Raw genomic sequence first — 27849 nt, 5'->3', positions numbered from 1 at the left:
CCTCCTTCTCTAAAAATCCACGGAGCCCTGACCCGTGTGGCTCAGTGGATCGGCCTGCGGACTGAAGGGTCCCAGGTTCAATTCCGGTCAAGGGCATGGACCTTGGTTGCGGGCACATCCCCAGTGGGGGGGCGTGCAGGAGGCAGCTGATGGATGTTTCTCTCTCATCCATGTTTCTGACTCTCTCTCCCTCTCCCTTCCTCTCTGTGAAAAAGCAATAAAATATATTTTTTAAAAATAAAAATAAAAAGGTAGAAATCCATGGACAAAATTATCCTCCGGTGATTAATAACAGAAAAATAAAATACAAATCACAGTTGCTTTTGATCAAACGCGTGAGCGCAGGGAGTGTTAGCGTGGGTCAGACAATGCCGGGTTTCTGTGTGTGCGGGGTGTGTGTGTGTGTGTAAACACAGAACTAATCACCCTCCGAAAGCAGCGCAGAGCCCTGGGCGCGGTGCCCGTCACGGCGGCCATAACGGACCCCATTAGCGCCTCTCCTGTCCGTTCCAATCACCGGCCACGTATTTCCCCGGAGCTCCCGGCGCCACTTCTGAGCGGAGCTGGTCTGCAGCCTCTGAAGTTGGAGCCTCTGAAGCCACCTGTTAGGAGCCCTGCGCCCGGGGCCAAGGGGCGGCGGCTGCCGGGCCGGGCACAAGGGCTGCTTGTTTTCCCGTCCGCCCCCCCGCCAACCCCCCTCCCAGACTCCCCCAGTCTCCCCCAGTCCCCCCCAGTCCCCCCAGCTGGGCATTTCCTCCCGCCGCATGAAGTCGGCTCCTGCATCACATTGGAATGCGTCCTTTGATTGCTAAGGGCCCTGAAATTGCTTGGGAGAGGTTCCTATTGGGGTTTTGTTTTTGTTTTATTTTTTAATATTTAAAAATATATATATATATTATTGATTTTTTTTTTTTTTTTACAGAGAGGAAGGGAGAGGGAGAGAGAGTCAGAAACATGGATGAGAGAGACACATCCATCAGCTGCCTCCTGCACACCCCCCACCGGGGATGTGCCCGCAACCAAGGTCCAAGCCCTTGACCGGAATCGAACCCGGGATCCTTCAGTCCGCAGGCCGACGCTCTATCCACTGAGCCACACCGGCTAGGGCTTTAATATTTTTTAAATTGATTTCAGAGAAGAAGGGAGAGGGAGAGAGAGAGGTAGAGAAGCATCCATGATAAGAGAGCATCATGGACCGGCTGCCTGCTGCACGCCCCACACTGGGGCTGGAGCCCACAACCGGGCCTGAGTCCTTGACCGGGAATCAAACCCTGACCTCGATGCTCCACCCCTGAGCCACGCTGGCCGGGGCCATCTCGTTTTAAGAGCACTGGGCAGTTATTCTGTCATTTTGTGGGTAGAATGTGGATGAGGAGAAAAGGCGAAGGTGGAGACCAAAGGATCCTTTTATTTCTCGACGACCCCGCAGGCCCAGCAGCTGACCTACGTGGACCCAGCCACCGGCTACCTGGTGCTCACGCGGCTGGCCCACGAGCAGAGGGGCCGGTGCTGCGGCTCGGCCTGCAGACACGTGAGTGCCGCCCCCGGGGACTCCATAAACGCCCGTTACGCGCACAACAGGCCACATAAAGGCGCGGAACGGGCCCCGAGTGCGCCTTTCCGCTTTTCACGAGCGCCGGGCCGGACGGCGAGGCCCGCAGACCGGCGGGGCCTTTAAACCTGCCGCCGGCGTCTGGTAACCCGGCCCCGGGGCCGCCGCCGGACGGAGGCCGTGGGCTGGGGGCGCTTTATTCTCAGGAAACCCTTTTCACGAGGCTTTAAACGAGCCGCTCGCGGGGTGAGTTCAAAGGGGCAGGAGGGGGAGCGGGATATTGAGGCCGCAGCCCAGGCGGCCTGTTCCTTTCATGGCCGACCGTTAGCCGAAGCCACAGGAGCGCGCCCGGCTCCGGCAGGCGGGGTCCCGTTAAATGATAACGGTTTTCTCTCGTTAGTCCCTTCCTCCCCTGCTCCCTTTTTCCTCCTCTCCCTCCTCCTCCTTTTTCTCCTCCTCCTCCCCTTCCTCCTCTCTCTCTTCCTCCTCCTCCTTCTACTCCTCCTTCTCCTCCTCCTCCTCCTTTTTCTCCTCCTCCTCCCCTTCCTCCTCTCCCTCCTCCTCCTCCTCCTCCTCTCCCTCCTGTTTCTCCTCCTCCTCCCTCCCTCCTCTTCCCCTCCCTCCTCTTCCTCTTCTGCCTTTCTCATTCTTTCCGTGTCATCTTTCTGCTCTGTCTTTAACCATGAAACTACCCCAAACCACACATTTAGAAATAAAATGTCTCTGTCGGTGAATATACATCTCTAAGCGCACCGATGGAGGTGAACCAACCACTCCTTCCCCATTCTAAGCAAAAAAAAATAATAAAAAATAATAATAATGAAAGAAAGAAAGAAATCGGAATGGCTTTTCCGTTTCTGTACCTTTGGGAAACGGGAATGCGTTCTCCGGGCGCATGGCCCCGGAGAGGAGAGGGTGAGCCTGTGGGTGCCGGCCGCTCTGACTGCCGGTTCAGAGCACCATTCCCCCCGGCTGGCCCACTTCCTGACGGAGGAGGGACTGACTGAGGCCAGCCGTGGCCCGTGAGGCCTCCACTCTTGTGCGTGTCCCCGCCTGTGCCATCGTCTGTCGGACCGAAGTGCCTGAGACTCCGCTGACACGGGGCCTGGGGGTTTTCTACGGCCGAGCTCTCGGCCCTGAGACCTCACAGCGGGAGTATGCTCGAAGGACCTAGTGACTCTGGGGCCCCGATTGGGGGGACAATGCCTCCCGATTCCCCCTCTGGCTCTGCAGGACCCGGAGATCAAACGGCCTCGGTCACGTGGTCCCCGGCCCCTTTGTTCACCGGAGCCAGCAGCAGCGTTACTCTTCCAGGGAAGCCCTTAACAGCCCGTCTCCTCCCCCCGCAGTGCCCCTACGGCCAGGCCAACGTGCAGGACCCCGCCAAGAGGAAGAGATTCAACTCCTGTTTCTACGTTTGACGGCCGTTTCGCCTCCGATCGCCACTTCGTGCAGCCTCGTTTTAAACACACACACACACACACACATACACATCTCAACTCGGAATTGCTCTCGGCTCTGCGTGCTTGAGCACTGATTTAATTGTAAGGGTGTGTGTGTGTGTGTGTGTGTGTGTGTGTGTGTATATATATATATATATATATATATTAAAAGAACATCAATAAGCCAAAACCGGTGTGGCTCAGTGGATAGAGCATCAGCCTGCGGACTGAAAGGTCCCGGGTTCGATTCCAGTCAGAGGCATGCACCTTGGTTGCGGGTGCATCCTCAGTGGGGGGCGTGCAAGAGGCAGCTGATGGATGATGATTCTCCCTCATCGATGTTTCTAACTCTATCCCTCTCTCTTCCTCTCTGTAAAAAAATCAATAAAATATATTTTTAAAAAATAGATCAATAAATAAAATAAATGAAGGGTATATGAGTGTTTACATCGCTTTAAAAAATAAAGATAAAAAATAAAATTAAAATTAAAAAAATAAAAGAACATCAATAAAATGAGAAAAAGCGATCGAATGTTGGCGTTTCCGGCGTGGCCTCGGGTTTTGCTGCTGGCACCTCGCTCTCAGACACACACGCGCACACACATGCACACGCACACGCGCACGCACACTGACGCAACACACACGCACATGCACTCACACACATGCACACACACGCGCGCACACAGACACAGACACACGCACATGCACTCACACACACATGCACACATGCGCGCACACACAGACACACACGCACACAGACACACGCACGCACACAGACACACACACACCCGCCGAAGCCAGGAAACAACGGCTGTTCCCCTAAACGCAGAGGCGCGATCCGGTGGCGTCAGACCCTCCCGGAGCTCCGAGCTCCCCCGGGTTTCTCTCCTCGGGGTCAGCAGCCCAGGCGGGCGGCTGGCAGGCGGGGGTGCCCCCGAGGGCGGCGTCACCGTGTCTCTGTCCCGGGCTCCGGGCTCCCTCCGGGGACAGGGACGGCGGTAAAGCTGTGCCCGCAGCAGCGGCCGAGCGGCCAGCGGGCCCTCCCGCCACCAGGAAGGCTCATCCCCCATCTGTTCTCCCGGGGGCCGGTAAATCCCCGCCTCGGGTCAGGCCGCCGGCCGGCCGCCTTGATGAGAGCGCCCTCCATCTCCGCCTGGGGCTCTGCATTTCCCAGGTGCCGGAGGCCCGGGGCGGGCGCAGTCTCCCGCCTGGGCAGGAGCCCCGGGGACCCTCTGGCTCACACCCGCTCCCCTGAGCAGCTCTCACCCCGGAGCGCAGGCTCTGCCCACAGCGGACCCTCAGCTGGGCCCCCCAGCAGAATCCTCCCAGCAGGATCAGAAAGGTTCCCCATCATCCGGGGCACCTCGGTCTCTGCCTGCGGCCCCACTAGGTGCTCTCTGCCTGCGGCCCCACTAGGCACTAGTCTCTGCTGCGGTCCCACTAGGCGGTCTCTGCTGCGGTCCCACTAGGCCATCTCTGCCTGTGGCCCCACTAGGCCTGGGCCTTCCAGAAGAAAGGCCTTTGAACTGTTGAACGAGCACCAGGGACCCCCTGGAGGCTCCCACGGCCCACCCACCGTGACCTGTGACTCCCATAAGTGTCTCCCCAGCCCGGCCTCCGGGTGCCCCTGTGTCTGCCGGTGCCCGTGGGGCTCTGAGGCCAGGCTCCCCTGTCCTGTCCGGGAGCTGTGTCCAGGGGAGGAGGGGGCCTCAGGGTGACGTGGCTGGGGGCTGGCTGCTGAGGCCCCTTGTGCCGGTGGCAGAGAGAGGGGAGCTCTGGCCTGGGCGCCCCAGCACATTCCCGCTTGGGGGGGCTGAAGAGGAGGACACCTGGGAGAGCTGGGCTCCCAGGCTCCTGCGGCCCGGCCTCTCCTCGCCTCTCCCCACCCACGCCGCGCCCTGCACCCCGCACTGGCTGCGCCCCCCACTCCTCCGGGTGGGAGCACCCTCCCCAGTCTGGCTGTGCGCACCCCTGCCCCGGCGGCCAGGGAGCCCCCGGAACCCGTCCCCCCCCCATCTCCCTCCGGGAGGGGCGCTCTGGGCTGAGGAGGGGGAGACCCTTAGCCAGAGGCCCCGCTCCCGGCCTCGGACCTGAGCTCAGGTAACCAGCCCCCACGCAACCATCCTGGGTGTGTGAGTCCCTCTGCGCCCCAGGATCCTCTGGGGGGGGGGTGCCAGGCCGGGCTGGAGGGAAACCTCGGTGCCCACCCGCCCACCACGGCCCCCAGGCGCGCAGAGCGCACCCCAAAACGCCGGTCCCCGCGCCCCAACCAGAGCACAGAGCGCGCAGAGGACCCCAAGGGGAGGGAGGGGGTCGCGGGGAGCCATCCCTGGCCTGGCCTTGTGCCATCTGCCTTTGCCGGGATCCATCCATCCATCCATCCACCCATCCACCCACCCATCCATCATCCATCCCTCCATCCATCCATCCATCCATCCCTCCATCCATCCATCCACCCATCCACCCACCCATCCATCATCCATCCCTCCATCCCTCCCTCCCTCCCTCCATCCATCCACCCATCCGTCCATCTATCCTTCCTTCCATCCTTCCTTCCATCCTTCCATCCTCCTCCTCCCTCTCTCCTCCTCCTCCTCCTCCTCCTCCTCCTCCTCCTCCTCCTCCTCCTCCTCCGGAAGCACAAACAGAAATAAAAGGCAGGTGGCGGGAGCGGGATGGGAGAGAAAGAGGGAGGGAGGGAGGGAGGGGAGGAGGAGAGAGAGAGGTTTCCCAGCCAGCAGTTTGTGTGTTTGGATTCACAGAGGGAACCTCGGCGAGACCCGGCCCGGCCGCCTCCCCCGCCCCCGCCCCCTCCCCGAGGCCGGCTCTGGGGGGACCCCAGCCCCAGGTGAGCCCGGTGGGTGGGGCACTCCTGGCGCCCGCAGCCTCTGCCCCGGGGCGCGCGGAGGAGGGAGGCGGGCGCTCCGGCATCTGGGCACCGGGGCCCTGCGCGCCCCGCGGGTCTGCGGCTCCGGGACCCGCGCGGAGGGAGGAGGAGGCCGCTCCCCGGCGCCCCCGCGGCTGGCGGACCGGCTCCGGCTCGCGGGGGGCAGCCCGCCCGGGCCCCGGGCTCCGGGCTCCGGACCCGCCGAGCGGCGCTGGAGGCGGGTGAGCGGGAGCCGGGCGGGAGCCGCGCTTTCCCGGTTCCTCTCCCTCCGGGGCCGGCGCGCACCGCCTGTGTGCATGCGTGCCTGTGTGTGTGTGTGTGTGTGTGTGTGAGTGTGTGTGTGTGTGTCTGTGTGTGTGTGTGTCTGTGTGAGTGTGTGAGTATCTGTGTGTGTCCACGCCTGGGCGCCTCCTCTGGGTGGAGGAGAGGGTGTGTGAGTGTGTGTGTGTGTGTGTGTGTGAGTGTGTGTGTGTGTGTGTGAGTGTGTGAATATCTGTGTGTGTCCACGCCTGTGCGCCTCCTCTGGGTGGAGGGAGAGGCTGTGTGTTTAGAATCGCCCCGGCAGGGTGGCGTAAACATCAGCGGAGTGTCCGGCCTCTCCGGAGTGTCGGAGTGTCCGGGAGGGAGACCCGGGCCGGGGGCCGGGGGGCCGGGGCCGCGGTGCCCGAGCCCAGAGGGGTTCACGCGTGGCGGCTGCGCCCAGGTCCTCCCGGGGCCCAGGAGGGAGGGAGCCGGTGGCCGGCGGGGGCTTGGCCAGGGGCGCGGAGAGGGGGCGCGGGGCTGGGTGCTGGGGTCCCCTCCTGGCAGCTGAGCCCCCGGCTCATTCCCAGCGGGTCCTGCGGGGTCCCTCCTCCCGGGAGAGTCCAGCCAGGACATGCACCCTCGCTGGGGGGGGAGGGGGGGAGTTAGGGAGATTGGCACAGAGGGGGTCCCCTCTGTCCGCGGACTGGGAGCGGCCTGGCGGTTCCCAGTCCCGCCCAATGCAGCCGGGCGCCCAGCGCTGGGTGGTCAGCGCTCTGTGCAGCGCTCCGTGCGGGGTACCCAAACCCCAAACCAGGACATCACTGGCTCCCTGGGTCCCGGGGCGCCCAGAGCCGGCACCACCCCTTCCAGACCCGGGTCCCTCCTCGCCTCCTCGCCAGCTCCCTGCGGCCCGGAGGCCGGGCCCGCCTGCGGGTCTGGAGAGACCCGGGGCCCCTGGTGCTCTGGATGGGGGTCCGGGGACCCCGGTGAAGCCGGCACCCCCTCTCCTCCTCCCCTCTGGGGCCTTTGGGTCTCTGCCGTCCTCCCGGCGGGAATCCAGGACCTGGACCCCTGGGGCCACATCCCCTCATCGAACAGCAGAGCCAGAGGTCGCACTTGCGAGCGTAAGGTTGGCATGTGGGTCGTTCTGTACCTCGTCCTGGCGGACTCCGCTTGGTAGCACACATTTCTTAATATTATCTCCTTGCAGAGCGTGGACTTAATGGTCTCGCTTCACACTCCCTGTCTTCGGAGTCACGTCGTCAGAACCAGAGGCCAGGACATGGCCCGGTGGGTCCCAGGGATGGCATTTTTTTTCATTTGTGGGTCCAGCGCCTGTGCCCCCGGAGTCTCCCAGCCCCGCGCGCTGTACCCCGGGAACCGCAGGGAGAGCGGGGTGCGGGTGCCCAGAATCCGGTCTCCCTGTCCCGAAGGGAGCTTTGGTTCCGACTGCAGACTGGCCCTGGCTTCTGGGCCGTGGCGTTTAGGGTACCCAAAGCGGGGAGAAGGCAGAGCCTCCAGGACGGTCCCCGTCAAGTCCTTTGAGCCTGAGCGGTGGCCAGGAGGGCCGCCTCTTTGGGTAACTTTCCGGGGCTCCCCGACAAAACAGCTAGGACACCCCAGGCCACACCCCTACATCCTTGGGGTACCCTCTCCTCCTTTCCCTTGAAGGAACCGGAGCGGGAGGCTGGGGTGTCATATCCGCGGATCTACCCAGGACCTCCCGAACCCTGGACAGCCCCCCGCCCGCCCCCGGCTCCCCGCCAGCTTCCTGGAGGCAGAGCCGGAGGGAGGGGTCGGTCCGTCTGCCTCCTCAGGGGAAGTGGCTCACCCCTCGGGCGCAGGAACTCATTACCGACTTTTATAAGGAGAAGCAGGCGGAGCCGGATCCCGGCGGAAACTGCTTCCGGAAGGTGCCCGCTTTCCCCGGAGCTGAGAGGGGAAGGACAAATAGGTGTGGGCAGAGAGATGAGTGAATGCGTGAGTGAATGAGTGAGTGAATGAATGAATGAGTATATGGATGGGGGAGTAGATGGATGGATGGGTGGATGGATGAGTGGAGTAATGAGTGAGTGAATGAATGAGTGAATGAATGAGTATATGGATGAGTGAGTGGATGGATGAGTGAGTGGATGGAAGGATGGATGGAGGAGTAGATTAATGAATGAGTGAATTAATGAGTGAGTGAATTAATGAGTGAGTGAGTGAATGAGTGAGTGAATGGATGAGTAAATAGATGATTATATGGATGAGTGAGAGAGTGGATGGATGGATGGATGGATGGATGAGTGAGTGAATGAATGGTTGGATGGATGATTAAATGAGTGGATGAATGAATGAGTGAGTGAGTGAGTGAATGAATGAGTGGATGGAAGGCTGATGGGACTCTGTCTTTGCCTGCCCTGGACGTTAAAAACAAAATTCTTTTATTGATGTCAGAGGGGAGAGGAAACTGAGAGAGAGAGAGAAACATCCAGGATGAGGGAGGATCCTGGACCTTCTGCAGGCCCCACGCTGGCGATCCAGCCCACAACCCTGACTGGGACTCGAACCCCGATCTCCAGGTTCATAGGTCAACCCCTGAGCCGCGCTGGCCATTTCCACAGTGTTCAGGCTTGGTTCCCTGGCGCTGCCCGCTAACTTTTCACCGCCCGAGTCTCCAAACTTCCAGCGCTTGCGAGGAGAGTCTTATTCTTGCGAGGCCTTTGTTGCTTTCGCTGAGCTTCTGGACCCCAAAATCCAAGGACAGCCAAACCGAATCCCAAACCCCCATTTGGGCAGGAGGTGCCTGTGTGTGTGTGTGGGGGGGGGGGGTCGGGGGTGGGAAGCAAAAATTCAGCTCAGAAACAGGAGAGCAGGTCCCTGGATGGAGGTCCCACATTTCCCATCTCCTGGAGTCTCCTTCCCTGAATGGAGAGATATTCCTCTCCTCTCCTCTCCTCCTCCTCCTCCTCCTCCTCCTCCTCCTCCTCCTCGGGCCTCAGTCCTTTTGCCTGCTGGCTTGTGGGGGGCCATCCCCGCTTTGTTCGGGGGACCTGCTGTCTGGGGAAGGGGGGCTGCCCCGGCCCTCCCCGGGCCCTTCGCTGAGCTCCCAGCAGGCGCGGGGATTTGCGAAGCTCATTGATTTCCGTCCAGAGGGCCTAATTGCGTTACTTACAGTAAATAGCCACCCGCTGACGGCCTGGCTGCCCGGCTTGGGGGGGGTAGAGGGGGAGGGTGCCCCGGCTTAGTCTGCTTGATTGGCTTCGTTTTTGTGTGAAATTGTGTTTTCGGAGCCACATTCTGGCACCCGGGGACCTCCCGGCGTCCAGTCTGCAAATGGCATTAGCTCTGACTCCTGAGAAAAGAACGGGGTGGGGTGGGGTGGGGGGCAGACTTGGGGGTCATGGAAGCGGTGACTAAGGCAGCTTCAGAAAAGGACGTATTAGGAAGGGAGTCGGGCTCTGCACCCAGGGTTCCCTCCTCCCATTCTCCCCCTCCTTCGGGCCTCTCTCCCTCCTTCCTTCCTCCCTCTCTTCCTCTCTCCTTCCCTCCTTCCTCCCTCCCCTCCCTCTTCCTTTTTTCCCTCCCGCCCTCCTTCCCTCTCTCGCTCTTTCCCTCCCTCCCATCTTCCCTCCTTCTTCCCTCCCTCTCTCCCTTCCTCCCTTCTTCCCTTCCTCCCTCCCTCCTTTCCTCTTCCTCTTCCTCTCCCTCCATCCCTCCAGGTTTGGGAAGTGCCTGGTCCCTCCCGCAGAGGGAAGGGAGTCGGCCGCCCCCGGGGGACTTCCCTGAGGGCCGGGGATGTGTGAGGACACCGCCCTCTGCTCCTGGGGTGGCGGGGAGGGTGGGAGCAGGGGGCCAGAGGGAGGGAGGGAGGCAGCAGCCGGCCTCCTCCTCTCCTTTCCAAGCCGGCCCAATCCTGCAGCCCCCCGCCCCCCCATGCCCAGCGGCCGGGGGCCGGTGGTTGGAATGAGCTGACCATCCCCCCTGGGCCGTGGTAGGGCCGAGGAGGGGTGCCCGACCAGGGAGACAGCACGGATACAGACACACAGAGACATGCCGGCCAGCGCTCACCTCCCTCCTCCGCAGCCAGGAGCCCAGCCCCCTCACACCCTCCTAAGCGACCCCTGGGCGGGGTCTCTGGCCCCCTGGCCCCCAGGGCAGTGGGGACCCCGGGCAGCAGGCCAGCCCAGCTCACCGGCGTCCCCAGCTCCAGCGCTGCCCACACGGACACGTGTCCAAGGGGGGCCGGGGCCCCTCAGACCCGACCCGCTGAGAGAGTCAGACACCCATCTCTCCAGGGACAGGGCCAGGGGCACCCTGACCCCCCCCCCCCCCCGCGACACCCCCTCTCCACCCCGATTCCCCCCAAGCACAGCCTGCCCCCCAGAGTCAACTCTGGAAACACGTGGGCGGGTGTGGGGGCGGGCGGCCCCAGCCCCGGGTCCCCTTGGGGTCCCCTGGGGAAGGGAGGGGCGGCCTGCTTAGAGCCCCCCATCGAGGGCGGGGGCTGGGAGGGACGGATCGCCCTCCAGCCTGGCCTTCTCGGGGCGGGAAGCGGGCCGGCCGGTCCCGGAGGAAATCCAAAGTTTGGAGGAGCCGCCTCTGGGCCTGGGAGAGCCGGGAACTGGGTGGACTGGGACCAGTGGCCAGCCTGGCGGGGAGGAGAAGGGCTCCTTAAAAATGTGAGGGCCCAGAAGCCTAGGGAGGGTGTGTGAGTGTGAGAGTGTGAGTGTTTGTGTGAGTGTGTGTGTGTGAGTGTGTGTGTGTGTCTGTGTGTGTGTCTGTATCTGTGTGTGTTTGTGTGAGTGTGTGTATGTGTGAGAGTGTGTGAGAGTGAGTGTGTGTGTTTGTGTGAGCGTGTGTGAGTGTCTGTGTGTGTGTGTCTCTGTGTGTGTGAGTGTGTCTGTGTGTGTGTCTGTCTGTGTTTGTGTGTCTGTGTGTGTGTGTGTGTGTCTGTGTGTTTGTGTGTCTCTGTGTGTATGTCTGTCTGTGTTTGTGTGTTTGTGTGTCTGTGTGTGTCTCTGTGTATGTGTGTGTGTCTGTGTGTGTGTCTGTGTGTGAGTGTGTGTGTGTCTGTGTGTGTGTATCTGTGTGTGTCTGTGTGTGTGTGTGTCTCTGTGTGTGTGTGTCTCTGTGTGTGTGTGTCTGTGTGTGTGTCTCTGTGTGTGTCTCTGTGTGTCTGTGTGTGTGTATCTGTGCTCGCGCTGCGCTGGGGCAGCAGGGACGCAGAAGGCCCCCCTCCCACGCCCCCACCCCCCTCGGCCCTGTGTCCCCGCGTGCCCGTGGGGGGGTGAGAGGAGGATGACAGGTCTTTGTTGTCTGAATAAAAGGGGGGGAAGCAGCCCTGGCGGCTCCGGAGAGAGAACAACTCCTCCTCCTCCTCCTCCTCCTCCCCCGCCCCCTCCTCCCCTTCGCCGGCCGCGCTGGGCTGCTGGGCTCGGAGCGCAGTGGCCGCGGGCAGCGCAGTCCGCACGCAGCCGGCCCGCAGCGCCGGACCCCCGGGCGGACGGACGGGGCGCCCTCCCCGCGCTTTGTGCTCCGGACCGGGTCCCCCGCGCCCCGCGCCCCGCGCCCCCCGCGGCTCCTCGGTGACTGGATCTCCCCCCGGAGCCGGCCGCCCGCGCCTCTGCCCTCTCCTCCCCGCGCGGCTGCTGGTTCCTGCGCGGCGGCCGCGGGGAGCGCCGGTTTGGGGTGAATTTTCTTCTTTTTTTTTCTTTTCTTCTTCCCTCTGTTTGTTCCCTCTCTTCCTCTTTTCTTCCCCAAAGCAGATCGCTTTCCCCTCTCCCTCCCTCCCTCCCTCCTGCCCTGGGGTCCCCTCTCCCTCGGCTCTGCGCTCCCGGCGCCGGAGCAGCCGGCTTTGGGGTGATTTCTCTTTATTTTTCTTCCTTCTCTGTGTGGTTCCCTCTCCGTCCTTTTTCTTCCCCAAAGCAGATCGCTGTCCATCCTTCCCCGCGCCCTCCCCCGCTCCCTCCTCCGGCCCGTCCCTCCCGCCCCGGCGGCTCTGCGCGCCCCGCGCCCCGGATGCGCGGCTGAGCCCCCCGCCCCGGGCCGCGTCCACGGAGATCGCGGGCGCCGGGCCGCAGACCGAGCGTGTCCCTCCCGCCCCGCAGCCATGCTCTTCCACGGCCTCCCCGGCGGCCACCTCCAGGGCCTCGTGGAGGAGATGGAGCGCCGGTCCAAGGGCGACGCCCGCCTGGCCAAGGGCGCGCCGCTCGGCGGCCGCGGCGACCCGGTAAGGGGGCCCCGCCGTGCCAGCCGCGCCCCGCGCCCCGGGAGGGAGGATGGGGGTCCCCGCGCCCCGGGAGGATGGGGGGGCCGGGATGGCTGGTGGGGAGGTTTTCGGGGCTCCGCGCCCCCCACGCCCGCCTCTCTCCGCCGGGAAACGTCTCCATCCGCCACGGAGACCCCCGCGCTCGCCATCCCCAGACGCGCAGGGGGTCCCGTAGCTAAGGGATGGGGACCTGAGACTGGGGTCCCAGCCAGCGCCCCTCGGCTGCCCGGGCGTGTCCCCGCAGATGGATGGGGAGGGCGGCCCGGGGCCAGAGCCGGGGCTGCCCAGGCGTCCTGGCCACGCGGGAGCCGGGAGCCCGGGTCTGGGGCCTTTGGGTTGGATTAGGAAGGCGGGTCCCCGCTGCTGCTCTGGAGCCGGGCTCCCCAAAAGCAGCGGTTTTCGAGGTCCCGGCAGCTCAGACCGGCCCCGCTAGCGGGTCAGGACGGCCCACCGTGCGCTCCTGTCCTGTCCGGACCCGGAGGATGTGCCCCGAGACCTAACGGAACAGCCAGAACAGCCGGCGGAGCGGGGCGCGAGGCCCGGGCGAGAAGGAACTAAAAAAAATGATTTGGGGGGCGAGAACAAACTTTTAAAAAATGATTTTTTGGGGGGCGAGAATGAACTTAAAAACGACTTTTTGGGGGCGAGAACGAATTTTTTTTTTTTTTTAAAAAGACTTTTTTGGGCGAGAACGAATTTAAAAAACGACGTTTTCCCGTCGCTGCTGGTCCTGCCATTCACAGGCACGTCCGCCCCATAAAGAAAACCCATTGATTCCATCTGAGCTGCCGCTTCCCGCTCCCAACTGGACCCCGAACCCGACCGTGAACCGGAGGGATAAACTACAAAAATCAGGGCCTGCGGGGACCCCAGCTCAGACTTATGGGGGGCTGCTCGGCCGGCTTTGGGGTCCCCCTCCCCTCTCCCCGAAGCGCCCCGGGGTGGATATTTTCTCATTTAGAACCCGAATTCAGCGCTTGGGCCCCCGGGTCTGAGTTGCGGGCGGAACGTGGCTTTGCCAGGAAAAGTTTCCCGGAAAGTCTGGAAGGAAATGGCCAGAGCGCAGCCTCTCCAGCCCCCGGGTTAGGGTCACCCCGTTTCCAGACAAACAGCCATTACCCCACATTTCCCGGCGGGGCTCCCCATAATCGGGGCGGTTCCCCGTATCCTCAGTCCTCAGCAGGGACCAGGCGGGGAGTTGAATTTGAGCGACGAACTGCTGTCCCAGGAGGAGGGTCTGGGTGCTCGCTGGGGGCTGCGGAGGGGGTACCCCCCAGGGCCCTCCCTCCCGGGAACCCCGCTTTCCACCCGGACCAGAGAGAGGTCCAGGTCCCTGGGAACCAGGCAAAACCACTTCTGCCCTGTTCACCCCATCAGAACTGGGGCCCAAACCAGGAGCCAGAGCCGGAGCTCGGGTATAAAACCCCCCAATCCTGCTGCCGCTGCTCCCCGGGATTTGGACACGGTTGTGACCCTGTTTGTTTACAAACAATCCGCGCCTGTGGGAGCCCTCTCCCTGCTCCCCAGAGACAGCAGGGCCCCTGGTTTTGCTCCGCCTGCTTTGAAAGCCACACTTTTCACCCTTTTCCATCTTTTAAAAAATATATATTTTATTGATTCTTTACAGAGAGGAAGGGAGAGGAGGGATAGAGAGCTACAATAGAAACATCCATCCGCTGCCTCCTGCACGCCCCGCACCGGGGATGTGCCCGCAACCAAGGTCCATGCCCTTGCCCGGGAATCGAACCTGGGACCCTTCAGTCCGCAGGCCGAGGCTCTATCCACGGAGCCGCACCGGTTTGGGCTCCTTTTCCATCTTGTTTGGAAACAAGCCCCAAACAGTCCTCCTTGTGCGCCTTCAGGATTTTTTCAAAGAGGCTGGGGTGGCCGGCGGTCCGGGGAAGAGGCGGGAAGGCGGTGAGGCTAACGGGATGGGAGCGAAGGTTTCCCGCTGTGCGCTGTGCGCTCTGGCGCGTTGGCACCCAGGGTCCCCCACGCGCCCTCGCTCCTGCGTTCCGCGCCCCTTTCACCCGGCGGCCCTGGGTCCTGGGCCCGAGCCCCCTTTCATCCCGTGGCCCGCGCCCCCTCACCTCTGCCCTGCGCTCCCCCCGCAGGGCCTGCCCCCGCTGAGCCCCGAGAAGCCCGCGCTGTGCGCCGGCTGCGGCGGGAAGATCGCGGACCGCTACTACCTGCTGGCCGTGGACAAGCAGTGGCACCTGCGCTGCCTGCAGTGCTGCGAGTGCAAGCTGGCGCTGGAGTCCGAGCTCACCTGCTTCGCCAAGGACGGCAGCATCTACTGCAAGGAGGACTACTACAGGTCTGCGCCCCGCCGCCAGGGCACCCTCCCCGGGCTCCCCCGCCCCACGCGCCCCGCTCCTCCCGCCTCTCGCCCCTTTGGGGACCGGTGAGGGAGACCGGGGACCAGGGAAACCCGCTGTGTCCGCTTCCATCAGCAGCCCCAAGGCGGACCGTTAGGTTTCGGGGAGGGAGATGGGGGGCCGGGATGGGCAGGGACCCCCGTGCGCCCCTGCCCGGAGGGCACCCCTCCCCGCGCGCTCTGCTCCCCAGGCCTCTCAGCCCTCTGGGGACCCATGAGGGGGACCGGGGACCAGGGAAACCGGCTGCCTCTGATTCCATCAGCAGCCCCAAGGCGGACCATTAGGTTGCGGGGAGGGAGATGGGGAGCCGGGATGGGCAGGGACCCCCGTGCGCCCCTGCCCGGGGGTCCCCCGCCCCGCGCACCCCGCTCCCGCTGTCTTTCCCCCGCCCCCTTCGGGGACCCATTAGGGGACTGGAGACCAGGGAAGTCCGCTGTGTCCGCTTCCATCAGCAGCTCCAAGGCGGACCGTTAAGTTGGGGGGGGTGGAGGTGGGGGACCGGGATGTGCAGGGACCCCCGTGCGGAGTAGCAGAACGCGTCCTGGTCCTCCCAGGCGAAAGAGTGGTTTTTGTTTTTTGTTTTTAATTTATTTTATTGATATTTTACAGAGAGGAAGGGAGAGGGATAGAGAGTTAGAAACATCAATGAGAGAGAAAAACATCCGTCAGCTGCCTCCTGCACAGCCCCCACTGGGGATGTGCTGGCAACCAAGGTGCATTCCCTTGACCGGAATCGAACCCGGGACCTTTCAGTCCGCAAACCGACGCTCTATTCACTGAGCCACACCGGTTTCTGCGAAAGCCGGGTGTTTGGTGTTTGTTTTGTATTTTTTTTCCGTTTACTACGAATTTGGGCGAGGGCTGTGCCTTAGACCCAAACCCTGACTCTGGCCCCGCAGCAGCCGCTGGGCATTGCTGTTTGGGTGAGGGCGGCCGGGGGTGACGGGGCGGGGGGGGGACCTCATAAATGACCTGGGAAGGTAGGACTGCCCCAGCCGGGAGCCAGGAGCCCAGTGCCCGGTCCATCCGTCCCCGCTGTGGGGACTGCAGGCTGCCGGGCGCCGGTAGTGTGTTCCTCCGCCGCCGGTCGCCCTCCGTGGTGCTCGGACCGGGAAGGGGATGGAGAGCGGGCGCTGGGGACCCGCTCCGCGCGCAGCCCCCTGAGCGACGCGGTTAGAACTGAAGCCGCTTTGGAGCCCAGAGCCGTTTCCACTTGCGTTGCAATCGCAACAGATTCCATCCGTGGCGAGTCAGCGAGTGCAGAGGCTGCTGTTTCATTTTCTTTTTCTAGAAAAAAAAATATATTTTATTGATTTTCCGCAGAGAGGAAGGGAGAGGGATAGAGAGCCAGAAACATCGGTGAGAGAGAAACATCCATCAGCTGCCTCCTGCACACCTCCCACTGGGGATGTGCCCGCAACCAAGGTCCATGCCCTTGACCGGAATGGAACCCGGGACCCTTCAGTCCGCAGGCTGACGCTCTATCCACCGAGCAGAACCGGTTGGGGCCGTTTTAATTTTCTCTAAAACAAACAAAAAACTTGGTCCAAGTGGCTCAGGGGCTGAGCATCAACTCCAGGAGGTCACGGCTAATCCCCTGGTCTAGGGCACAGGCCCGGATTCTGGGCTCGATCCCTTGTGTGGGGCAAACAGGAGGCGGCCGGTCAGTGATTCTCTCTCCTCGTGGATGTTTCTTTCTCTCCCGTCCTCTCTGACATCAAATAAAAATATATATATATTTTTTTTAAAAAAAAACCCTCCATTGTACAGAGAAGGAAGCTCAGGACCAGCTGCTGGAACGGAAGGGTCCTTGGCTCGGTGGATCCCAAAAAGGACAAATTAGCAGATGCAATGAATGGCCACTGCTGGCCCCCTCAGCCCCGGGGTGTCCCTCGCGGGGAGACTGGCCCTGCCAGCCGCGCCCTGACTCCCCGACTCCCTTTCCCTTCCAGAAGGTTCTCCGTGCAGCGGTGCGCCCGCTGCCACCTGGGCATCTCGGCCTCGGAGATGGTGATGCGGGCGCGGGACGCCGTCTACCACCTGAGCTGCTTCACCTGCTCCACCTGCAGCAAGACGCTGACCACGGGCGACCACTTCGGCATGAAGGACCGCCTGGTGTACTGCCGCGCGCACTTCGAGGCGCTGCTGCAGGCCGAGTACCCGGCCGCGGCCCCGCTCAGCTACACCGAGCTGGCGGCCAAGGGCGGCGGCCTGGCCCTGCCCTACTTCAATGGCACCGGCGCCGTGCCCAAGGGCCGGCCGCGCAAGCGCAAGAGCCCGGCGCTGGGCGTGGACCTCGTCAGCTACGGCTCAGGTGCGTGGTCCTCGCATCCATCCACCCTCCGTCCCTGGACAGTGTGCCCCAGAGCACCCCGCGGGGCTCCTGCCCGCCGGCGGGGGTCTAGTTCCGGGAAGTCCTTCTGATCCCTTCCGTCAGGATGGCAGGAGGGAGAGGGAGAGGGGGTGATGGAGATGGAGGCGGAGAGGGAGGACGGGAGGGTAGGGATGGAAGGAAGGAGAGGGAGAAGGAATGATAGGGATGGAAGGAGGGAGAGGGAGAGGGAGTGATAGGGATGGAGAAGGAGAGGGAGATGGGAGGATAGGGATGGAGGAGGACGGGAGGATAGGGATGGAAGGAGGGAGAGGGAGAGGGAGAGATAGGGATGGAGAAGGAGAGGGAGATGGGGTGATGGAGATGGAGAAGGAGAGGGAGGACGGGAGGATAGGGATGGAAGGAGGGAGAGGGAGAGGGAGTGATAGGGATGGAGAAGGAGAGGGAGAACTTGGAGAGAGACAGACGGGGAGGGAGGGGGAGGGAGGGGGAGATAGAGGACCCTTGGTTTGAGCCGTGGCCACAAAAGACACCGGGCACCCACAATTCTCATGGCGTCTGTCTCCACCCCCCCCCCCAAAGGGCTGGCAGAGTCCTGGTCATTAGTTAGTTAACGAGCCCATTAATGTCTGGCTCCCACTCCCAGCCCATTGCCCTGGGCAGTTCCTGGGTGGAAGTGCTTTATAGACCCCGGAGAAGGCTCTCCTAAATGTAGCAGAGAAATAAAAAAATCATCCGAGCCAACCGCCGAGGCCCTGGGGCTGGGGGCAGAGGCTGCGGTCGGTGGCCAGCCCTGAGTTAGCCAGGAAAGCAGTAGACAGGAGCGCGGAAAACGCCAGCCCTGAGGCTGGGGAGAAGCCGCTGGCGGATGGGGGCGGTGGGAGCCGCTGGAGGGTGAGCTGGCTCCGGAGGGAGGGTGGGGTCCAGGCCGCCGGGAAGGGGGAGAGGGCTTGCACGTGAGGCGCTCAGGGTGGGGTGAGGGTGGGGATGGGGGGGTGTCTCGTGTCCCCGCTCTTGGTCCTCCACCCACCTCCTCTTTTAACGGAAAACAAAACGTAGGCGCAGGCGTTGGGGACACAGGGACCAGCATCTGTCTCTCTCCAGCGCCCATCGCCTATGGTGTGTAGCCTGCACCCCCCTTCCACCCCCACATGGGGGTGGGGTCAGGCCTGGGGACCCCATGGCACTCTGCCTAGGAAAGGGGGTTCCCGTCGCCCTGGGCCAACCTTGGGGAGTCTCAGGACCCGCCCTGAGGATGTGGCTTCTCAGACCCTGGTCCGGCTCAGGCCGGGAGCTCAGGCGGATGGGGCTAGGGGAGTCGCTCTGTTGGGAGGGACCTTGGAGGCCACAGGGCGGCAGCCCCACTCTGTTGCCCTGCGCGGGAATATCAGGGGGACGCGGGCACCCCAGAATGCACATGGATGCCTCTAGTTTTCTCTTCCTCCCCTTCCTTCTGGCTCAGCAGTGTCCCACCCATCGGAGCAGTGGCTTGTCCAAGGGCAGGGGCAGGAGGGGTCGGGTGGGGACGCCCAGAGTTTCCAGGGTTGGACCCGCTGGGAGAGACGGAGAATGGGGGGCCCTGCGCAGCGCAGTGGTCCCCGTGGTTTCACGCCAGGGCCGGGGGCGGGTCCCGAGAGGCGCCCACCAGGGCAGTTTGTGTCCGGGTGGCGGGTGACCCTGGTTTTGCCGAACCCCGAACCCCGGTAGGCAGAGGGTCTCAGCTCCCTGCTCTCCCCACTGCGCTCTCTCTGGTCCGGACCCCTTTGTCCACGCTTCATTGGTGCCACCCGGGGTGGGGTCCCGGGCGGGGCAGCCTGGGCGGAAATTGTCCTTTATTCATGGAATGAGATATCGGAATCGGAATCCGGAGCCACTCACCGAGGCTCCAGCGCCCTACTGAGAGAGAGAGAGAGAGAGAGAGAGAGAGAGAGAGAGAGAGAGAGACCAGCAGGAATCCCTGAAGGGTGAAGGGCAATTCTCTCTAAACTGAAGCCAGCCTGGTTTCCCCTCATTGATTGAATCAAATTGGCTGAATGTGTTGTTGTTTTGTAAAAATATATTTTATTGATTTTTCACAGGGAGGAAGGGAGAGGGATAGAGAGCTAGAAACATCGATGAGAGAGAAACATCGATCAGCTGCCTCCTGCACACCCCCCACTGGGGATGTGCCCGCCGCCAAGGTCCATGCCCTTGACGGAAATGGAACCCGGGACCCTTCAGTCCGCAGGCCGACGCTCTATCCACTGAGCCACACCGGTCAGGGCCTGACTGCGGCTCTGCTCAGCCTCTCCCTTCCCGTGAGGGGGATGTGGGCGCTCTGAGCGCGGTAGAATGTCGCTCTCCTCCGGCTCCGAGGAGAACCCGCGAGTCCACGTCTGTTTTTCTTTAAAAGAACAGAAGCTTCCTTTCCTTTGGGTCCTCCGTTTGCAAACGGGTGCGGCCAGCCTCAGGGCTGTGGGGGAGGCTGGAGGAGGAGGAGGAGGAGAGATGCTGGGGCCTTTCTCTCCCTCCCACCCCCCTCCCCGCCGCCCCCTTAGTCTGCCCGCCTCGGCCCAGATGCCCCTTCATCCGCCCGCCCCATCGCCCATCCGCCCCGGACTCCCCCCGCCCCCGGAGAGATGAGCGAGCACACAGCCCCCATTTCTCTCCCATCAGCCGGAGAAACGGACTCCTATCACCCCCCGCCCCCCTTTACCGGCGACAGGAAGGCTTGGGGCGAACCCAGCACGTCGGGGGAGAGAGGGAGACGAAGCCCTGGCTGGCTCTCGCCCTCCTCGGCCCTGGCTCCGCTCGGGTCTGGCCTTGCCATCTCGGCTTCCGGGAGAGAGGCCCGCTGACACCAGACAAACAGCGAGCGGACACGGCAGGCATCCTTTCCAAACACCGAGCTGAGATCCGCTAATGAGCACGGGAGGCTGGGCAGGGGAGGCTGGGCAGGGGAGGCTGGGCAGGGACGGGCTGGCGATGGAGAGAAGGCGGGCAGACGCCTCTCCTGGGGAATCTTAGCAGGCTGGCGCTTCCCCGGCCCCCTGGGTGTGCAGAGGGCAGGCCCTGTAGGAATCGGCTGGGAAATGTGTGTGGGATGCTGGATTGACGTGACCCTTCCCTCTCTCTCCCCCTCCTGGGGTGAGAAATTGTGGTGGAGGGCAGGCCGCTGTGGTTTGGATGCTCGGTCTTCATTCATTGAGGGTCCCTCTGCCTCTGGCTCCAAACCTCCCATTTCAGAAGCGCCCGGCGGCTGCTGCCTCGGCCTGGCACTGACCCCTAGTGGTCTCCCCGGGAGCGGTTCCGGCCAGAAGGTCCCCTCGGAACAGGGGGAAAGACCGCAACAATAAAATAGTCAGAGCTTCCCGTTAACGCGGCGCCAGATGTGCGTGCGGCGGAGACGGTTTTAAAAGAGAGATCATCGCGTCCCGTAAACGGGGGGCCGGGGGGAGGGGGACCCCCGCCGCGGCTTCCGAAGGAGGCCCCGGGGACACGCCATCGCGTGCGGGTTTGCAGAACGAGTGTATTTGCAGTTACACGTGCGGGCAGGCGATTTTGGATCGTGTGCTGAGCTAGCCTGCCGGTGACATACCCTGTTTCCCCGAAAATAAGACAGTGTCTTATATATTAATGTCTGCTCCCAAAGACGCGCTAGGTCTTATTTTCAGGGGATGTCTTATTTTCCCATGAAGAAGAATGCGGTACACATTTATGGTGAAATGAAAATAAAGGGAATTTATTCCCTGTGTACGGTACGGCAGTACGGTCGTTGTCAGCACAAACCAGACACACTGTGAATCCCACAGGATCAAGAATGTACTCATTTATTCAGTGACAATCATGTCGTCATCTTCTGGAACATCATCCTAACCATCCAGTTCCTGGATTTCCCGGTGAATTTCCTGTGACTCCATTTCTTTCAGAATCAGTGGACCAAATCTCTCATGTTTAGCAATAGCATTCTGAGACAGGGGGGCTTATTTTCGGGGGGATGCCTCATATTTCACTCAGAAGGAAACCTGTAAGTGGGTCTTATTTTCGGAGGATGTCTTATTTCCGGGGAAACACGGTAGATGGCTCTATTACGCTGAAAGATGTAAGGCTTTTGTCATTGCATCCGTGGTCGGCAAACGGCGGCTCCCGAGCCACCCCCTGCGGCTCTCTGGCCCCTGGAGGGTGGCTCTTCCACAAAAGACCACGGCCTGGGCGGGTCTGTGTGGAAGGAGCTGCATTAGAAGACGTTTGAGCCGGGACCGGTTTGGCTCAGTGGATAGAGCATCAGCCTGCGGACTGAAAGGTCCCGGGTTCGATTCCGGGCAAGGGCATGTACCTTGGTTACGGGCACGTCCCCAGTGGGGGCTGTGCAAGAGGCAGCTGATAGATGATTCTCTCCCATCGATGTTTCTAACTCTCCATCCCTCTCTCTTCCTCTCTGTGAAAAATCAATAAAAAAAATATATATTTAGAAGACGTTTGAGTTTAAACAGTGTGGCTCTCCGGAGAGATGTCCGTTGTGGTGCCGTGGCTAGTTGGCTCTGTGGACTCAGGAGTCTGCCGACCGCCGGTGGAAGCGGTAACACAGCCTCCGGAAAATCACAGGGAGTCTCCTGCCTGTGCCACAGAGCACCGGCCACCCCCGTGCCCGCGGCCGGTGTTCTGTGTGGGAACGGGACCCGTCGCGGCCTCGGACGCCCTGACACGTTCCGCCGATTACAAACCCGCCGGTCATGGGGAGCAGCGGCGATTTTGTCAGGTCTCCCCCCATCGCTACTGTCCACAGGCGTCCTCTGAGAGGCCCAGGGGCACGCACATCGGTTAGAAATCGCGCTAAGACACAGGACTCGGGGGGAGAGGGCGGGAGCAGAGGGCGTGGTGAGACCCCAGTGAGGTCTCCCGGCCCCCAGGTAGAATCCCATGCGGGGTGCTGGTCAAGGGAACCGGCGAGGTGTGTGCGACGGGACTGCAATCTCATGGGCAGAAGCCGGGGTGACTAAGGCAGGCCCCTCGGACCGTTGTGTTCGCGGGTACATTGATAATCCGGGGGTGACGTACGGTCCGGTTAAATAGAGATTAGCAGAGCTGAAATCCGTGTGGCTCAGTGGGTAGAGCATCGGCCTGCGGACGGAAGGGTCCCAGGTTCGATTCCGGTCAAGGGCATGGACGTTGGTTGCGGGCACATCCCCAGTGGGGGGTGTGCAGGAGGCAGCTGGTCGATGCTTCTCTCTTATGGATGTTTCTAGCTCTCTCTCCCTCTCTCTTCCTCTCTGGGAGCTGGGAGCTGGGAGCTGGGAGGAGCTGGGAGTTGGGAGGAGCTGGGACCTGTGGGAACTCAGGCCTGGGCCCCTGCAGACAAGTCTGTGCTCATGCCTCCCAGGAACACGTATTAAAGCAGTTCCAAGCCAAAACCAGTATGGCTCAGTGGATAGAGCGCCGGCCTGCGGACTGAAAGGTCCCGGGTTCGATTCCGGTCAAGGGCATGTACCTTGGTGGCGGGCACATCCCCAGTGGGGGGGGGTGTGCAAGAGGCAGCTGATGGATGTTTCTCTCTCATTGATGTTTCTAGCTCTCTCTCCCTCTCCCTTCCTCCTCTCCCTTCCTCTCTGTAAAAAAATCAATGAAATATATTAAAAGAAAAGAAAAGAAAAGAAAAGAAAAGAAAAGAAAAGAAAAGAAAAGAAAAGAAAAAGACTTGGCTGGCAGCTCCTGAAACTCTCAGATCCGAGCGCATTAAAACGAGCAAACGCTTAGGCCCGTGGTCGGCAAACTCATCCGTCCGCAGAGCCCAATACCCACAGCACCACGACGGACGTGTCTCTGGAGAGCCACACTTTTTAAACGTAAACGTCTCCTAAGGCCACGTCTTCCACACAGACCCTCCCGAGCCGTGGTCTTCTGTGGAAGAGCCGCCCTCCAGGGGCCAGAGAGCCGCCTGTGGCTTGCGAGCCTCGGTTTGCCGACCGCGGGAAATAGAGACCAAGTGGAGATGCAGAGTCTCTCTAAGCTGTGTGAGCACGGCGGGATGGGGAGATACGAGAAAAGGGTATTTCTCTCTTCCTTTCCGAGGTCCCTCTCACTTCCACACTCGCAGAAGGTATCCATCCCAAGTCCGTCGTCCTGGCAACCGGTCAGCCAAAGGGGAGAGGCCCCGGGACGTTCCTATGCCATCAGCCGCGTTCCTGGGCACCGCACCGGGCTGGCGGGGCTGGCGCTGGCCGCGGAGCTGTTTGGTTGCCTGGAGACCCTCCTCATGGGATAGACAGCCGTTACCACTGCGATTTATTTTTCATTTCAGTTTTTTTTTTTAAAAAATATCTTTTAAAAACATATATGTTTTACTGATTTTTAAAATATATATATATTTTATTGATTTTTCTTACAGAGAGGAAGGGAGAGAGACAGAGAGCTAGAAACGTCGATGAGAGAGAATCATCGATCAGCTGCCTCTTGCACACCCCCTACCGGGGATGTGCCCGCAACCAAGGTACATGCCCTTGGCCAGAATCGAACCTGGGATCCTTTCAGTCCACAGGCGGATGCTCTACCGCTGAGCCAAACCGGTTTCGGCTGTTTTACTGATTTTTTTACAGAGAGGCAGGGAAAGGCAAGGAGAGTCAGAAACAGCGATGAGAGCCCCAACCGGTGTGGCTCAGTGGATGGAGCATCGGCCTGCAGACTGAAGGGTCACAGGTTTGATGCTGGTCAAGGGCATGGACCTTGGTTGCGGGCACATCCCCAGTAGGAGGCAGCTGATGGATGTTTCTTATCGATGTTTCTAATTCTCTATCCCTTTCCCTTCCTGTCTGTAAAAGTCAATAAAATATATTTAGGGAAAAAAATGAGAGAGAATCCTGGATGGGCTGCCTCCTGCACGCCCCCTACTGGCAAACTCATTTGTCCACAGAGCCAAACATCAACAGGACAACGATTGACATTTCTTTGGAGAGCCATATTTTTAAATATATATATATATATATATATATATATATATATATATATATATATATATATATATATAATTTATTTCACAGAGGAAGGGACAGGGAGACAGAGATAGAAACATCCATGATGAGAGAGAATCATCGATCGGCTGCCTCCTTGCCTCCTGCACAACCCCCCACTGGGGATTGGCCCCACAACCCAGGCACATGCCCTTGACCAGAATCAAACCCACAAACTTTCAGTTCACAGGCCGACACTCTATCCACTGAGCCACATCGGCTAGGATGAGAGCCACGTTTTTTAAACTTAAACTCATGGGGCCTGAACCTATAACCTGGGCATATGCCCTGATGGGGAATCAAACCCCTGACCTCCTGCTCCATCCTTCTGGCCAGGCCTGTGGTCCATCCATCCATCCATCCATCTATCCATCCATCCATCTATCCATCCATCTATCCATCCATCCATCCACCCATCCATCCATCCATCCACCCACCCATCCACCCACCCATCCATCCACCCACCCTTCCATCCACGCACCCATCCACCCATCCATCCATCCATCTACCCACCCATCCACCCACCCACCCACCCATCCACCCACCCATCCATCCATCCATCCATCCACCACACATCCATTCACCCACCCACCCACCCATCCACCCACCCATCCACCCATCCATCCATCCATCCATCCACCCACCCATCCATTCACCCACCCACCCACCCATCCACCCACCCATCCACCCATCCACCCATCCATTCACCCACCCACCCACCCATCCACCCACCCACCCATCCATCCACCCACCCATCCATCCACCCATCCATCCATCCATCCCTCCATCCCCTCCTCCCGCCCCCGGGGGCTCGCACTGAGCACCTGCCTGCCCCCCTCATCCCCCCGCAGGCTGCAACGAGAACGAGGCCGACCCCCTGGACCGCGACCCGCCGCCCTACCCGCCCTCGCAGAAGACCAAGCGCATGCGCACCTCCTTCAAGCACCACCAGCTGCGGACCATGAAGTCCTACTTCGCCATCAACCACAACCCCGACGCCAAGGACCTCAAGCAGCTGGCCCAGAAGACCGGCCTCACCAAGCGAGTGCTGCAGGTAAGGCTGCCCCCGGTGCACCCCCTCTGCCCGCTGCGCCCCCCGTTTGCCCTCCGCCCGCCTGTCTGCGCCCCGGCCAGGGAGCTAGGTCTGCCCCTGCTGACCGACGCAGGGATCGCCGCCACCAGGTCCGGTGATGATGCTCAGAGAGGGGGTGCTGAGGTGTCTCAGGGGGGGCTCCCCACCCCAGGAAGGTGCCCCAAGAGAGAGCAGGATCTTTAAAAAAAATAAAATGAAATAAAATAAATAAAATAAAATAAAACAAAATAAAATAAATAAAATAAACCAATGCAGCCAGAGTGCATCCCCCGGACCCCAGAGACAGAGCGAGGTCCTCCCAGCCAGGACAGCTGCCTCCCTGGTCTGAGAGCTCAGGGGTAGGGTCTGCAGGAGCCGTAGCTTTCTGTTCTGTTTTTGTTTTTATTTTCATATTTTTATTTAAGCTGTGGCTGCCGAGGGCTCCCGCACAGCCTTGTGGGGGACCCTGCCCGGCTGGCTTCTCAGCAGCCGGCTCCCGCGTTGTGTCAGGACCTTCCAAGGTCAGGTGCATCCCCTTTTCTTTCTTTCTTTCTTTCTCCCCCCCCCCCCCTTTTTTCTCTTTGTCCCCAAAGCCACAGCAGGCGAGCCTCTCAGCAGCCCGTCGGAGTGGGCATTTCTCACGGGAAGGAACCACTTTTCTAGAAACTTCCAGGCCAGACAGGGGGCGGGATGGGGCCTGGGATGGTTCCCTCCTCCCTATTTCCCCGGGGACACAGGGCAGGCGCCCACCCCCGTCCCCGCCCCCGCCCCCACCCCCGTGGGGGGCTGTCTGGGCCCGGTGGCCCCGGGAAGGCCCTCCTTCCGTGCGACCGTCTGCAGGGCGGCCCAGGCTCCCAGGGAAGGATGCTTGTTTGGTAGGAGAGAGCCAGGCTCTGCTGTGACCCGCCCGCCCCTCCTCCTCCAAAGACAGCGGCCGAGGGCTCCGGGGTCGCTGCCCCCCTCCTCTCCCGCCCCGTGTCCGGCGTCTCCCCTGGAAGCTCAGGCGCCCCCTGTGGGCCCGGTTAAGCCTGGGGGAGGGGATGGATGCAGCCGATAGGATATCTATGGTGTTCCCGGCAGGAATCTATTGTTTTAAAAAAGCACAAAACACAAAAAAGGCAAATAAAATGGCCCTTCTCTCCCAAGAAAAAACATTATTTTATTTTTTTTAAAAATATGTTGTTAAAAAGTATTTTTATTGATTTCAGAGAGGAAGGGAGAGGGAGAGACAGAAACAGCCATGAGGAGAGAGAAGCAGGGACCGGCTGCCTCCTGCACACCCCGCCCTGGGGATGGAGCCCACAATCCGGGCCTGTGCCCCGCCCGACCAGGAATCGAACCCTGACCTCCTGGTTCACGGGTGGACACTCAGCCGCTGAGCCACGCCGGCCGGGCTAAAAGATGTTTTTAGAGAGAGGGGAAGGGAGAAGGATAGAGAGATAGAGACGTCGATGAGCGAGAAGCATCATGAACTGGCTGCCTCCTGTTCGGCCCCTACTGGGGGATTGAGACACACGCCCTTGACCCGAATCGAACCTGGGACCCCTTCAGTCTGCAGGCTGACGCTCTACCCACTGAGCCAGACCGGCCAGGGCAGAAACGATTATTTTAAAAAAGAGAAACATATATATATATATATTTTTAAAAAAGCAGCCCGTCCGGCATGACTCCGTGGCTGAGCATCAACCCGTGAACCAGGAGGTCAGGGTTCGATTCCCAGTCAGGGCACAGGCCCGGGTTGCTGGCTCCATCCCCAGGGTGGGGCGTGCAGGAGGCAGCCGGTCCCTGCTTCTCTCTCATCATGGATGTTTCTGTCTCTCCCTCTCCCTTCCTCTCTGAAATCAATACAAACCATTAAAATAAAATAAAAAACGTTTAAAAGGGGACAATACCATTTACCCTACAATTGTGAGGATAAAGAAAGAATGGAAGGAAGGAAGGAGGGAAGGAAGGAAGGAAGGAGGGAAGGAAGGAAGGAAGGAAGGAAGGAAGGAAGGAAGGAAGGAAGGAAGGAGGAAAGGAAGGAAGGAAGGAGGGAAGGAAGGAAGGAAGGAAGGAAGGAAGGAAGGAAGGAAGGAAGGAGGGAAGGAAGGAAGGAGGGAAGGAAGGAAGGAGGGAAGGAAGGAAGGAAGGGGATATAAAAAGGAAAGACAGAGAGACAGAAAAAAAAAAAAGAGTCTAAAATGAAACCTCGGTAAAGACATCCCTTGGGATTGGTTTGCAGGTTTGGTTCCAAAACGCACGAGCCAAATTCAGGAGGAACCTTTTGCGGCAGGAGAACGGGGGTGTGGATAAGGCCGAGGGGCCCTCGCTGCCGCCGCCGGCCCCCGCGGACAGCGGCCCGCTCACCCCGCCCGGCCCGGCCGCCGCCCTCACGGACCTGGCCAAGCCCCTGCTCCCCGCGGGGGCGGCCGTGGCCTCTAACATGGACAGCCAGGAGCCCGCCAGCCCCCCACAGACCACGCTCACCAGCCTTTTCTAACAGCCGTGTCCTGCTTTTTTATGGTTGTTGGTTTTGTTTTTTAAAAAAATGCTTCCTCTTCTTTGGATTCTGATCCTAATTATTATTATTATTTTATTATTGCCAAGATCTCCCCGCCCCCTGCCCGCCCCTCCCTCCTGACCCGAAAGATAATTTGGGAAACGAGAACAGCTGGGTGTGTGGCATCAGCAGCCACGTGGCGAGTGAGTTTACCGTCCCGTTGAC

General features: G+C 60.8%; 2 protein-coding genes across 2 annotated transcripts in view; both read left to right on the top strand.

The window, feature by feature from the left end:
* LOC311614091 (uncharacterized protein C1orf53) overlaps positions 1–3422 on the top strand; it is a 4842-nt gene extending 1420 nt beyond the window's left edge. The window contains exons 2-3 of the mRNA XM_084868603.1: positions 1430–1531; positions 2902–3422. Coding sequence (XP_084724729.1) covers positions 1430–1531; positions 2902–2973 — 174 coding nt within the window. The 3' untranslated portion in view covers positions 2974–3422. The remainder of the gene's footprint in view (positions 1–1429; positions 1532–2901) is intronic.
* Positions 3423–5757: 2335 nt separating this feature from the next.
* Positions 5758–27624, top strand: LHX9 (LIM homeobox 9; the record flags this gene model as incomplete). Its single annotated transcript, XM_084868585.1, has 6 exons — positions 5758–5842; positions 12217–12338; positions 14492–14694; positions 16708–17069; positions 24922–25124; positions 27367–27624. The coding sequence occupies exons 2-6, from the start codon at positions 12219–12221 to the stop codon at positions 27622–27624; spliced, it is 1146 nt and encodes a 381-aa protein (XP_084724711.1). The 5' UTR covers positions 5758–5842; positions 12217–12218.
* Positions 27625–27849: the final 225 nt, after the last annotated feature.

The sequence above is a fragment of the Pipistrellus hanaki genome (genome assembly GCF_964339955.1).
Source record: "Pipistrellus hanaki genome assembly, chromosome: 20".
Lineage (NCBI taxonomy): Eukaryota > Metazoa > Chordata > Mammalia > Chiroptera > Vespertilionidae > Pipistrellus > Pipistrellus hanaki.
This window is presented reverse-complemented; position numbering and strand designations above follow the sequence as displayed.